Source organism: Sinocyclocheilus grahami, unplaced genomic scaffold (genome assembly GCF_001515645.1).
Source record: "Sinocyclocheilus grahami isolate Dianchi unplaced genomic scaffold, SAMN03320097.WGS_v1.1 scaffold88.1, whole genome shotgun sequence".
NCBI lineage: Eukaryota > Metazoa > Chordata > Actinopteri > Cypriniformes > Cyprinidae > Sinocyclocheilus > Sinocyclocheilus grahami.
Genome location: NW_015505267.1, coordinates 1,131,185 through 1,143,896, shown reverse-complemented (window position 1 = coordinate 1,143,896; position 12,712 = coordinate 1,131,185). Strand labels below are relative to the sequence as shown.

The 12,712-nt window shown below is 34.9% G+C and overlaps 1 protein-coding gene across 1 annotated transcript in view; it reads left to right on the top strand.

The window, feature by feature from the left end:
- tmtc2b (transmembrane O-mannosyltransferase targeting cadherins 2b) overlaps positions 1-9,482 on the top strand; it is a 67,566-nt gene extending 58,084 nt beyond the window's left edge. The window contains exons 11-12 of the mRNA XM_016274635.1: positions 4,857-4,920; positions 8,332-9,482. Of these exons, the coding sequence (XP_016130121.1) occupies positions 4,857-4,920; positions 8,332-8,511 (244 nt within the window). The 3' untranslated portion in view covers positions 8,512-9,482. The remainder of the gene's footprint in view (positions 1-4,856; positions 4,921-8,331) is intronic.
- Positions 9,483-12,712: the final 3,230 nt, after the last annotated feature.

The window sequence follows — 12,712 nt, the reverse complement described above, 5'->3', positions numbered from 1 at the left end:
AACACAGCATCACTGGCTAACCCCGACAATATGTTTTCCACTCGATCGCTGCCAAGGCATCTGCGTAATATAATTTAGTACGTGTCTGATCAGACATCTTCAGAGCACGTACTATCCAAAGGCCATAAGGATGATCTTGTATTTCCTTCTATTGTTCTCTAGTGCATAACCACTGGACTGGAGAATGTGGCTGCTGCTTTGTATTTTCCATTTTGCATAATAGACCACCACAGTCATTTACTAGAGAAAGATAGTTTGAAAAGAGCTTATTCATTCCAGATTTTTGTAATATTTGTATTAAACCATACATTTGTGCCGTCCAAAAATGCCATAACCAGTGACAATGTTCTAGCATTCTTTGATTTGCATTACATCGCTTCTTAGGTTTCTACTTTGGGCCATTGCTGTTTGGGAAAAAATGTTTGGTTTTGGCCCAGTGGTGTTCAGAAATGTGGAGAGCCGCTTCGCCAAATAGCAGCAGGTTATTTATTCCACTTCAGTCTTGACAGATGCCTCTAGCAACAATACTGCAGAGGTTTCAGATCCCAGTCAGTCCCCTTTCCTCAACCTTACAGGAGTAAGCATTTAATTTATCACGGAAACATGCCTATCGGAGAAATCTCAATTGGACAAATGGTCTGTCAGTACAGCGCCCTTACTATCTCATGTTTCACAAAATCATTGAGAGGGCAGACCAAACTATCCGTCCCACAGCCAAAGGAAATATTTCATATTTGTCTTTCCGAGGAAGTAAAAGCAAATATCAAATGAAATTCCCCCACTTTTTTTTTTCTTCCTTAGGTCAATTTTTGCTGGAGGAGTCACGGCTTTTGGAGGCCGCTGAAATGGCAGAGAAAGCCGCCCAGTTGGACAGTGAAGAATTTGATGTGGTTTTCAGTGCAGCTCACATGCTCAGGTGAGGAGGACATGCTAAATCCATAAGGACTACAATTTTTGCTATGATTAAATACCCATATTCCTGGAATATATAGATAGATAGACCTGCACTCCCGTGGGACCTAACACAACAAGTGCGGTGCGGGACAACTCTTGATGGGCGAGTGCAGGTGCGGGCGGGAAGAGTCTTGTGTGTGTGTGTGTGTGTGTGTGTGTGCGGGATGCAGAAGAATAAAATGATTTGCGGGACTCCCGCAAAATAGAAATGATCTAAACACAAAATGTCTAAAACATATAAATTGTTATTTATGTGTTACACAAAAGCAAAAAGAACAACTAATAACATTTAAAATAGCTAGTCAGAGTTTCTATTTATAACACGTGTTTAAAGGGTTGCAATGTAGCCAATCACAGACTCAGCTATTGATTTCTGGAACGCACAAAGTGTAGACATTGTGAAAGATTCATTATGCATATGTTCATTGTGTTATAACAGAGCTTTATGAGCGATGAACTGTGCGATGAACTGTGATGTCAGCTTTTAGTGATAATAAAGGAAGCGCTGATCGCATTCTGCCATGCCAAACAATGCACGCAGCAGCCCATGCTTGCATTTCTGTTAAAAATAACAGTGGTTTGTGAATGTTGATGCTTAGCCTAAATAACAAATATTTTATCGGGAGCATTTATGCTGGGATGTTGTGAATCTTAGATGTTACAGAACCATTTAATGTAAATGTCTTTGATGTGCTGAAAAAAAATCTATATAGATTACTTTTTAAGCAGGACAAAACATGAATGTCACGGGCCCAGATAAGGCAAGGCAAGTTTATTTGTATAGCACATTTCATACACAATGGTAATTCAAAGTGCTTTACATAAAATAAAATAAAATAAAATAAAAACAATAATCACAACAATAAAACAAGGAATTTAAAAACATTGAAAATTATTAAAAAAATATATATTTAAGAGGTTTCAAATTAATTTAAGGAAACGATTATACATATAATATAGTGCAATCAGTTCGGACATCGCACAGTGCTCATTCAATAAATGCACAGCTACTTTAAGAGTGTAGGCGTGGATCTTTAGTGACGATATTGCAAGACATTCACAAGCAGTTTCCTCCAAGAATGAACATTTGCTGAAAATGTATTCACCCTCAGGCCATCCAAAATGTTGAATTGGTTTCTTTATCTGAAAAGATTTGGATTATATCACTTGCATCCTGTGAATGGGTGCCGTCAGAATGAGCGTTCAGACAGCTAATAAAAAACATCACAATAATCCACATGAGTCCTGTCCATCAATTTGTCAATTTATGCTGAGTGTTTCTAACAAACAATTCCATCATTAAGACTTTTTAACTTCAAACTGTTTGGACTCCTATTCTGATGGCACCCATTCACTGCAGAGGATCCACTGGTGAATGAGTAATGCTAAATTTCACTTCTACATCTTGGACTAAAGGTGAATAAAGAACGCTAATTTACATTTTTTGGTGAACCATTCTTTAAAGGGGCAAATTTTAAATGCTTCTTAGAAAGGATTTTAGTGTTCTGACAGTCCTAATAGTCTACAGTCTGCTAAAAAGCCTCTCATTCTCAAAGTCTAAATTAATCTCCTTTAAAGCACCACTTTTGTAACAAATTCACCTCCTTCCATATTACATTTCAAGACCATTGCTGTCAGACTTTTTGCCTCCTGTGAGTGTTGCTCCTGTTATTAATCCATAATCCATACCTCTCCATTTTTTTGTGAGGATTTCTATAGCTTTGTACAATAAAAGCTTACCATTGAAGTTTTCATGTAATACAGTCTTACATGTTTACATCAACGGGTCATGAATTATTTTATGCTTTTTCTCGGAATGTTGGTGACCACATTGAAATGAAATAATGAGTAGACTGCGGTGGGATGGAGGAAAAGTTTGGTCGCCAGAAATTAAACATTTGTTTTTTTTGTATTTTGGAGGTTTATATCAGCATCCAACTGATGCTGTCTTTTAGATTTTCACCATATATTGCAGTTAATCCAGTCTTAACACAGTTTTGACTCTGTTAAGGGTGGTAACTTTCTCACTGTTGATTATAACAAAATCCTTTGTCCCTGCAGACAATTTTGGTCACGATCAAGCCACATTTTATTGTGTGCATGTGAATGTGAAAATTACACAGACTCAGGAGGAAAGGATTGTGAAACAGAATTGTGGAGGGTAAATAGTAACACATGGCTCTTGTTAACTGCTTAAGTCCACTGTTGATTACCAGTCATCCCATAGATTTTTATGTAACTTTTTGATGAAGAGAGCGATATATTTGAAGACTCATTCCTACCACATGAGAGAGGAAAAAAAATAAATGTCACATGCAACATGTTTTTATAATGTCATTGTGCTAAATAGTTTAATACAGTAAATTAGTAAATATTATTTTTCAGAATATTGATTAATTAATGTTTCAACTATTTTTAAAAGCAACTATTTTTATTTTTTTTTATTATTAATTCTTCTCACTTTTATTATTATTTTTTTTTCTGACCCAGAAACCAACTGGGCATCACTAGACTTTAGCTTGAGTATCACTGATCTAAATGAGCTGTTTTCAGTCATTTGTAAATATAGGTAATATAAAGACACGCCGTGTAGATTGTGACAGGTGACTTCCTTATTCTTCGATTAGAATCATAGAACATCACTTTGACATAATCACCACTGATAAGCTACTTCTAAATATAATGTAGAAACTTTAATTTTCTGTGAAGCTGCTTTGCAACAATTTGTATCGTGAAAACTGCTATACAAATAAATGTTAATTTAATTTAATTTAAGGGTTTTGGATGACTCTTTACATTTAAATTATTCTTGTTTCCTCCCTGAATATTTTAATTATGTTTTTTTTTTTGTTTTTTTTTGTAAATAAACTATTAGATCATTGTAACCTACATCTAAAACAGCTGATGTTTCACAAAGCAACTCAAAATGTTGTGACCTAAATGTGCCGACTCTTACTGTACAAAGGGAAGGGCAACACCATGTTTAGCTGTTCAGAGTTCACCATGACCCAATACATTCTCCCGCTCAGCACTTTATTTTATTTTTGGCTTTTTTTTATTCAAAGTATAGTAGAGTGAGGAAGTTGAGAATGGGATTTGGAAATGTTGCAAGCTGGATTCAAACGTGTGTTGTCCATATAAGCACAACTGCATATGTCCTAAACGGAATGAGTCTTTTCTCTTTAACTCATAATATCTGCAGCTTGTAGAAATTTCTTCCTGAATTGTATATCAACGCAATGTCTTCATTTTTCTTCTTTCTCATTCATCTCTCTTCCCTCATGGCAAGGTTAAGAAACTGGAATGTTTTCCACACAAATAATTTATCCATCATCTCACTCCATGAATATTTCAAGTACAGTGCATACTATTTTCCCTTAATAAATAGCTATTTCTTGAAACCTTTAACCTTAGCTCTTTTCAGCAAAGTTTTGTTGAGAATAAAGGAGGGTTTATAAAACCGGCCAGTATAAGAAAAGCGGTCATCTATCATAAATAAAGGAAATCTTCAGCTCTCTTTCATCATTACAACCCAGCCTTTCTTGGCTGATGGTCATTGTCTCCATATTGAACTCTCTTCACAAAGAAGATATTGCTACCAGCAGATACAAGCAGCTAGAGGATGTATATGGGTATTTTTCCATGAAAAATAACACCTTGTGGTTGTAAAGAAGCTAAAGATCTTCAAAGAGCATCCAGTAGGTTGTAGGTCATGACCTAAGAAATGAGGGCACATTTTCTACTCAAAAATTGTGTAATTGGGCAGTTTTATAACCCTCTTTGGCCACTGCACAATTTTACTCGGCATTAAAGTTGATCAACAAATGGTCACCGGTTTAATTGCCAGCGATAAACTTGTGCAAAAGGATGAAGTAACACGCAATGTTTATTTGCTCTTTCAGGCAAGCCAGCCTCAATGATCCCGCTGAGAAGTACTACAGACAAGCAGCCAACCTGAGACCCAATGTAAGTACCCAAGCCGTGCCGCACATGGGATGTGTGCCATGCACATTGCACACACATGGTGGTTGACTATAATTGATCTGTGTGACTCAACTGCTCACCATAAGTTGTATCAGTTGTACAAGCTCTGCTGGTGGTTTTGGGGTTTGTTTTCACAGCATCAGTGTCAAACTATAAAGAGACGCAGTATGTCATGGAAGTGTACTGTGAGGTTCACAAAACACAGTTGTTTGATTTCTTTGGAATATGTGGATGCGTTTGATGTTCAGTGTACAGCTGCCTAAAAAGAAGTTGCCCTGCTCACCAGACAGAAGTGCAAAATGGAAAGATGGAAATGTAGAACATTTGAAATATTTTCAAAGGCTGATTGGAGGCTTAAGCCTGTTAGGTGAAGTCGACTTTAGATTGAGAAAACTGTCTTGTCTTGTTTTGTTTATGATGGCAGCAAAGACAAAATACCCTGGAAAATGGCTAATGAACCTTCATTAAAACAACAGTGGAATGAGTTTCAAATGAATTTGTTTATTTATAATTTATATAATTTATATATATATATATATATATATATATATATATATATATATATATTATATTTTTATTTTTCAACTCTTAAAAGCAATTATTTTTAATGTTACTAATTAATTACAAATGTATTTATTATGATTATCTTTATTTTACATAATAAATATATCTCTGAGTGATGGCTATGTATGCTTTTGGGTTTCATACCAAGTATGTTGCATAACTTAGTTTTCTTTCCTCTGCTCTGTATATTATATACTGTATGTGTATGAAAACAGGGTATTTTGGTTTGAAATGTTACAAAAATAATAATAATGACTGATAGTTTTGTCAAAAAACTCATGCCACTGGTTAAACTAGCGTTAATATTGTATTTAACAGCATTTTTAACAGCATTTAGAGGCAATATAAACATTTGTTTTAAATTAATATTTGGGGCATACGTTGTATGTCAACGATTGTTAAATATAGTAAACCATTCCCTTTAAAGTTATTCTCTTTATGTTATTACTTTGAAGTGCACTTCTTGAATTATTTGATACCAGTAGTAAGCCTTGATTTTTTTTGTGTGTTGTGTTTTTGTGTGTGTGTGTGTGTGTGTGTGTGTGTGTGTGTGTATGTGTGTGTTGTGTTTTTGTGTGTGTGTGTGTGTGTGTGTATGTGTGTGTTGTGTTTTTGTGTGTGTGTGTGTGTGTGTGTATGTGTGTGTTGTGTTTTTGTGTGTGTGTGTGTGTGTGTGTATGTGTGTGTTGTGTTTTTGTGTGTGTGTGTGTGTGTGTGTATGTGTGTGTTGTGTTTTTGTGTGTGTGTGTGTGTGTGTGTATGTGTGTGTTGTGTTTTTGTGTGTGTGTGTGTGTGTGTGTATGTGTGTGTTGTGTTTTTGTGTGTGTGTGTGTGTGTGTGTATGTGTGTGTTGTGTTTTTGTGTGTGTGTGTGTGTGTGTGTATGTGTGTGTTGTGTTTTTGTGTGTGTGTGTGTGTGTGTGTATGTGTGTGTTGTGTTTTTGTGTGTGTGTGTGTGTGTGTGTGTGTGTGTGTGTGTTGTTTGTTTGTTTTTTTTCCCATAAATGCTGCCTCAGTGTTGTACAGTGTCTGGACTTTTTGTCTTCAGGGGTGTTTGTCTCCTTAGCAGCTGTTTCAACAAAGGTCCCAAGATCCTTCCTACATCTGGTACTGCTGATGCTGTGACTACATGCCAGGAGGGTGTTGTGAGGGATACTGTGTGGTTGGAGTGTAGGGTGAAGAGGAAGCAGGGAGGTTAGGAAATGTCTTGAGGCCACAGCGCTGCTCACTTCCTCTCACCTGATAGTATCTAGAAAGGCTGTATGTTGGGGTGACAGTTATTCATAGTTTTTGGCTGGTAAAGGCACAAGGACCTACTCTACAGAAATCTAAAGTGGTGGGTCTCTATAAACATCTGAGCCAACAATTAAACATTACACCCTTCTGAATAGTATACAAACACAAAATGCAATTGCACACACAAATATGAATTGCAGGGCTTGACTTTTCAATATATTTAGGATTTTTTTCAATAAGCTTTGGGGGTACTTCAAGTGTTACATGCTGTAATATGACACTGTTTTTACACTGATGCCAGATGTAACTTTTTTTATGGATATTATATTAAATTTTTCACATATTTCGAAGCAACTTTTCATAAATGATAAAAAATATATATATATATAAAATTTAGGTGAGTTACTTTCATTAAAGAAGTTAACTGGATAATACCATTACAATTTAAACCAACATATTTATTAATTAATGCAGGGAAAAAAATATCTATATTATGATTTACAGTACCGCTTCATAAATCATACCATGATTTTTGGGAGTTTTTGGTCATATCAAACACCAATTTTTAATATAAACACTCTAGAAAAGTCAGTAAAATTAGGGTCCAGTGTATGTTTATATCATTTTCCAAATTGATTTTTCACAGGTGTTTGCTATTTTGAATTATATATTGTTTTGTGTTGTATTTTAGGGTTAAGGCAAACATCTGTAAACTGCAAATTTCCTGACAGAAAATTACAAGTACATTTTTCTAGGGATTTTTTCTTGGATGCTTGAAGCTAGTGAAAATATTGCTGAGTATGGCTTAAGAATATATTTGGTTTTGAGAGGAAGGTATATGTGTCACTCTAGTACAGTTAATGCCACAGTTTGCAGTTCATTTGTCCCTTAGTCTCGTTTTGAGGTTTGACATCTCTGTGTTGGGTCAAATGGTGCTAATATTTTACTTATGCGTTGTGTAATTCTACAACAATCGTCTCCTACATTTCCGTATGGAAGACCATGGCAGCTGGCCTAAAAAGTCAGTTAGTGTTAGTTTTACTCTCATGAGTGTTAGATAATATACAACTCTCTCCCTTGAGAGGTGGCAAGTGAAGCATGTCCAAAAATGGTTTTTGAATTAAATTACATCAACGTCTTGCAATTAAATATTTTTGACAAATAAAAAACAGCTGGTTTTAAAATATGGTCATGCCAGCCTGTGTTTTAGCCCCAAGTATTACAAAAAAAAATGTTTTTGTATGTGCATGTCAGGACTCATGGAATGTTGGGTTTAGTTTAGGTTCATTTTTATTTACGCCTCTATTGAAACCTCCTTATGTGAGAAGAATCAGCGTAGTCAACATATTGTTTCCATTGATGCCTGATGCATTCAACATGTAACCCTGACATAAGTAAAACAGATGATGTGCGTCCAGGAGAGTTATAGACTGTAGAATAACAGAGAGATTCTGGCTAAATTTATGGACATGTGAACCTGAAAATGTTTTAGAAATGCCAGGGATTCGCTGGAACCTGGGTTTGCTTGAGAATAAGCATGCAAAGGATTTTTTTTACTTCCTTAAAATGACTGTTTGGTGTTTTTCTTCCAAAGTATCCCGCAGCCCTCATGAACCTCGGAGCCATTCTCCATCTCAACGGCAAACTCCAAGAAGCGGAGGCTAATTACCTGCGAGCCTTGCAGCTGAAGCCGGACGACACCATCACTCAGTCCAACCTGCGGAAACTGTGGAACATCATGGAAAAACAGGGCTTGAGGACCGTGGCTCCTTGACTTGGACACATTTAATGGAGCACCTTTACTGAGGTTGTAAAGGAGATGGTCTCTCTGAGCTCTCAATAATGAGGTAGTCGACAGCCTAGGGCTGACAAAGAACGTCTTCAATCCTGGGTTACCTCATGGGACGCTTGAACATGTGAGAGCCGCTATGTCTGGTAAAACCAAGAATTCTGGAACAGTCTAGAACTGCGGAGCTCCCCGAACGTGTTGGGAGTTGTTAACTTGAAGTGGCCCATAGATGCATACTTGAAGTCTCATGATAAATTAGATTTTAATTAGTTAGTCAATGCTTAATAGTCTTGAAGGGCAATATTTGTCCTGAGGCTGTATGAAATTGAGAAGGAATGAGAGTGCTACAACCCCCATGAGGCTATACTCTGCATGTAAAGTACATTTCGATGTCATTGCTCCATCCATATGATTGGAATCATTAATATTTAATGAGCACATCATTGCTGATGGAAACGCGAAAAATCATCGAAACATCAACAAAATTAGATAAATTGACCAAACATGTCGTAAATCTTTTTCAATGTAAAATAAACACTCATCCATTGTGTCAAAATGACAAAGAGATTTGTCAGGTTGTGGACATATTGACACTGTACATAGGAGCACGGATGATATGTGAAGTTTGGTTTGGGGTGCGAATGGTTTTACATGTTCCATCAATGTTACATCGATCCAGACACACCTGCCCATGACACTAGATAACTGCTGGGTTCAAGAAATTGGATCCATCTGATTAATCTTGCCAAAAATCTTGACAGGAAAACAGGAAAGGAACATTCGATTAGCTGTGTAATGTTAGCGAATTGAACTTGCAAGCTCTCTTTGCCTTACTTTGCAAAAATCTGTTCTGTAACAGAAAGATCCAGTGGATTTTATTTCCTTGTTGCGTTACTAATATAAAATGGGGATGGAATATGTTCACTTGTTATAATATTGCATTCAGCAGTGTGTGAATTCACAATTACACTACTGTTCAAAAGTTTGAGGTCAGTAAGATTTGTGTGTATAATATATATATATAATTTTTTTTTTTTTGAAAGAAACTAATACTTTTATTCTATTAAAGTAAATGCTGTTCTTTTGAACTTTCTTTTCATCAAAAAGTCATGAAAAAAGTATCACAATGTTCATAAAAATATATAAAAAAAATATATATATAACTGTCTTCAAGATAATGTTAATAATAAGAAATGTTTCTTGATCACCAAATCAGCATATTATAATGGTCTCTGAAGGATCATGTGACACTGAAGACTGGAAAATTCAGCTTTGCCATCACAGGAATAAATTAATCCATCAAGACGTTTTTAACTTCAAACCAAGTAAATTTTCAGCAAATTTTCATTTTTTGCTGAAATATTCCTTTAATGCAGAAAAACGCCGTTGTGATTTCAATAGCATAAGATTGGAATAACACACCTCCCATGCCAGCAAAGGACGTGAATTCCTCATAGTTAGTACATTACCATAGTAAACCATTTGTAATTTGAATCAGTCTCAGTCGTAATGTGATCGTGTCTTGTCTGTCCTCCACAGTGTAAGTTGTCAGCATAGTTTCTAGTGGTAATGGTTGCGACTGCATAGATACTGTGCTGTTCTTAGCTGTAACTAATGTGTCTGTTTAGATGACAGTTTTCACATCGACTCACACAATGCAGACTTGCATGACTAAGACACCTGCACCCGTAGGTGAGTGTTTAAGTCTTTCCTCAGGGATTTGGAGAGGTGGTGATATTGAGGTTGGTGCTCTCAGAGCAGAGAAGTTTACTTTTTTTTTTTTTTTTTTTTTTTTTTTTTTTTTTTTTTACTGTTGCATTTGTATAAATTGTCAAGATTTGTAGCCAGCCTTTCTTCTGTTTTTGTATAAAGACTGACATATGTGCCAGATAAGACTTTTCCCAATTTCACGTTTTTCCATAATAAAGTACCCAGTGTTCTGCTCTCTTCTCCAGACTCTATATCATTGAAATATAAACATTTCAGAGTTATCCTGTGATACTTTCCCTTTCATTTTGTTATTGTTGAACTTCATTTAACTTAAATGCTGGGCTACGGTAATGCTTTGCACAATGACTCTTAACAGGTAGCATTGAGTGTTATTGCTGCAAATCTAAATACTTTAAAATAGGACCAAGAATTCATGATCTCCATGGAGAGCGGTCTTGAAGTGGGTGTTTCATGTAGGAGATTTTCAAATAAAAGTTAAGTAAAAGTTAAGTTTTTTAGTTAAGTAAAAAAAAAAGTAAATTTTATAGTTGCTGCATTAGGTATCACAGTTTACAGCATGTATTAATCTGGGTTAATAATGTTAATTTACAAATATGCTTTTGGTGGTTATTAATTCATGTTTGCTCATAACACATTCACTAATGTTAATTTATACATCTAGAAATTTTTAAATGTGTTAATATATGTAGAAATGTATATGAACCTACATTAATAGACTAAATGCTGTAAAAACAATGGTTGGTTAATTTAGTTTATGGTTTTTAATGCATGTTACAGACTTACACTACCATTAAAAAGTTTGGGGTCAGTAAGTTTTTAATTTTTATTATTATTATTTAATAAAATGTTTAATTTTATTCAGCAAGCATACATCAAAAGTAGTGAAATGGCCAAAAGTGACAGTAAAGAGACTTTTACACACACACACACGCATATATATATATATGCTTTTCTTTTAGACTTTATCAAGGAATCCTAAAAAATGTATCGGGGTTTCCACAAAAATATTAAGCGGCACAACTGTGTTACAACACTGATAATAAAATGAATGTTTCTTGAGCAGCAGGTCAGCATAGTGTGCTGAAAATTCAGCTTTACCATCAAAGGAATAAATTAATAATAAATTACATTTTAAAATATATTAAAATAGAAAACAATTATTTTAAACTGTATGACTCTTCCAAAAACATAAAAATATCTTACTGACCCCAAACTTTTGAATGGTTTGGTATTTACTAAAAGATATTAATTCTAATATTCTTCTTTAATATTTAATTTTCAGATTGTTCTGTCACAATTGTTACAAAATTTAGAAATGCAATTCCAATTCTCTTTATAACCAACCAATACTATTGTATTTACAGTTGTGGTCTTTATTAGTGGTTTTTGCACAAGTTTCATTATTGCTAATACTTTTGTTCAGATCTTTAACTTTACATATTCAACCTTGTTTGTGCTGCACATATAAATGATACCTCAAACTGTTCTGCTTAAGTGATCAAACTTATAATTTTCCCTTTATGTTGAGCAATGGACCCAAGATTTTTGTAAACAATGTGCCTCTGAAAATGTGAAGGTAGTATGGAGGACGAAACCTGCAAAAACAATAAATAAATACACAAATAAATAAATAAATGTGTGCATAAATTCACTTGTTCAAATACATGAAATATATATTCAATTGTTTAAATACATAATTAAACATGTGATGAAAGTAGGCAAATAAATAAAATAAATTGGTGGGCAAATGGAAAATGTTTAAGGAAATCCTAACTATTTTCCTTTGATCACTAATTTATTTCTGAGTGTAGTTCCACATTTATTTTTCCTCTGCACAACATGCTAATGAGAAGGTGTCAATTATGCAAGAGTAGGCGGATCTTGTGTGACGCGCTTGAGCATTTGCCTGCGCATGCGTATTGACTTCATCAGTCAAGGGGACTGATTATTATCTTACACTTTTTCATAGGGTTAGTTTTGTAGTTATAATCATGAGAGAGCTAAATCATAAAAGATTTTAAGTGGTCAATGTAAAATATTAATGCTTACATAGCTCTTAATTGCAATACTGAACCGTTATTTGCTTAATAAACATACTTTTGTCGCCTGTATTTTCTGTTCTGATAACTAATGGGGTCTGTTCCTCGATTAAACCACTTCATACCAGTTCTCAAGGATGTATATGAGCCTCTGTTTGTTCAATAATAAATTGAGAATCAACTGAGATGTACTGTAGCGAATTTAGCTCAACGACAGGAAATATGAATAATTAACCATAACTAGTTATAATTAACTATTCATATTTTAGATCCGCTGTAGATATTTAGCTGACCACTCAGGGTCAACTGTCTTGTCAATTCTAAGAACGTTAATTTCCTGGTTAAGGGAAATAACTTCTTACTGTACAATTCTACCAAGCTTGTAACGTAAATCTGCATGATTAGTGACGCCGGTT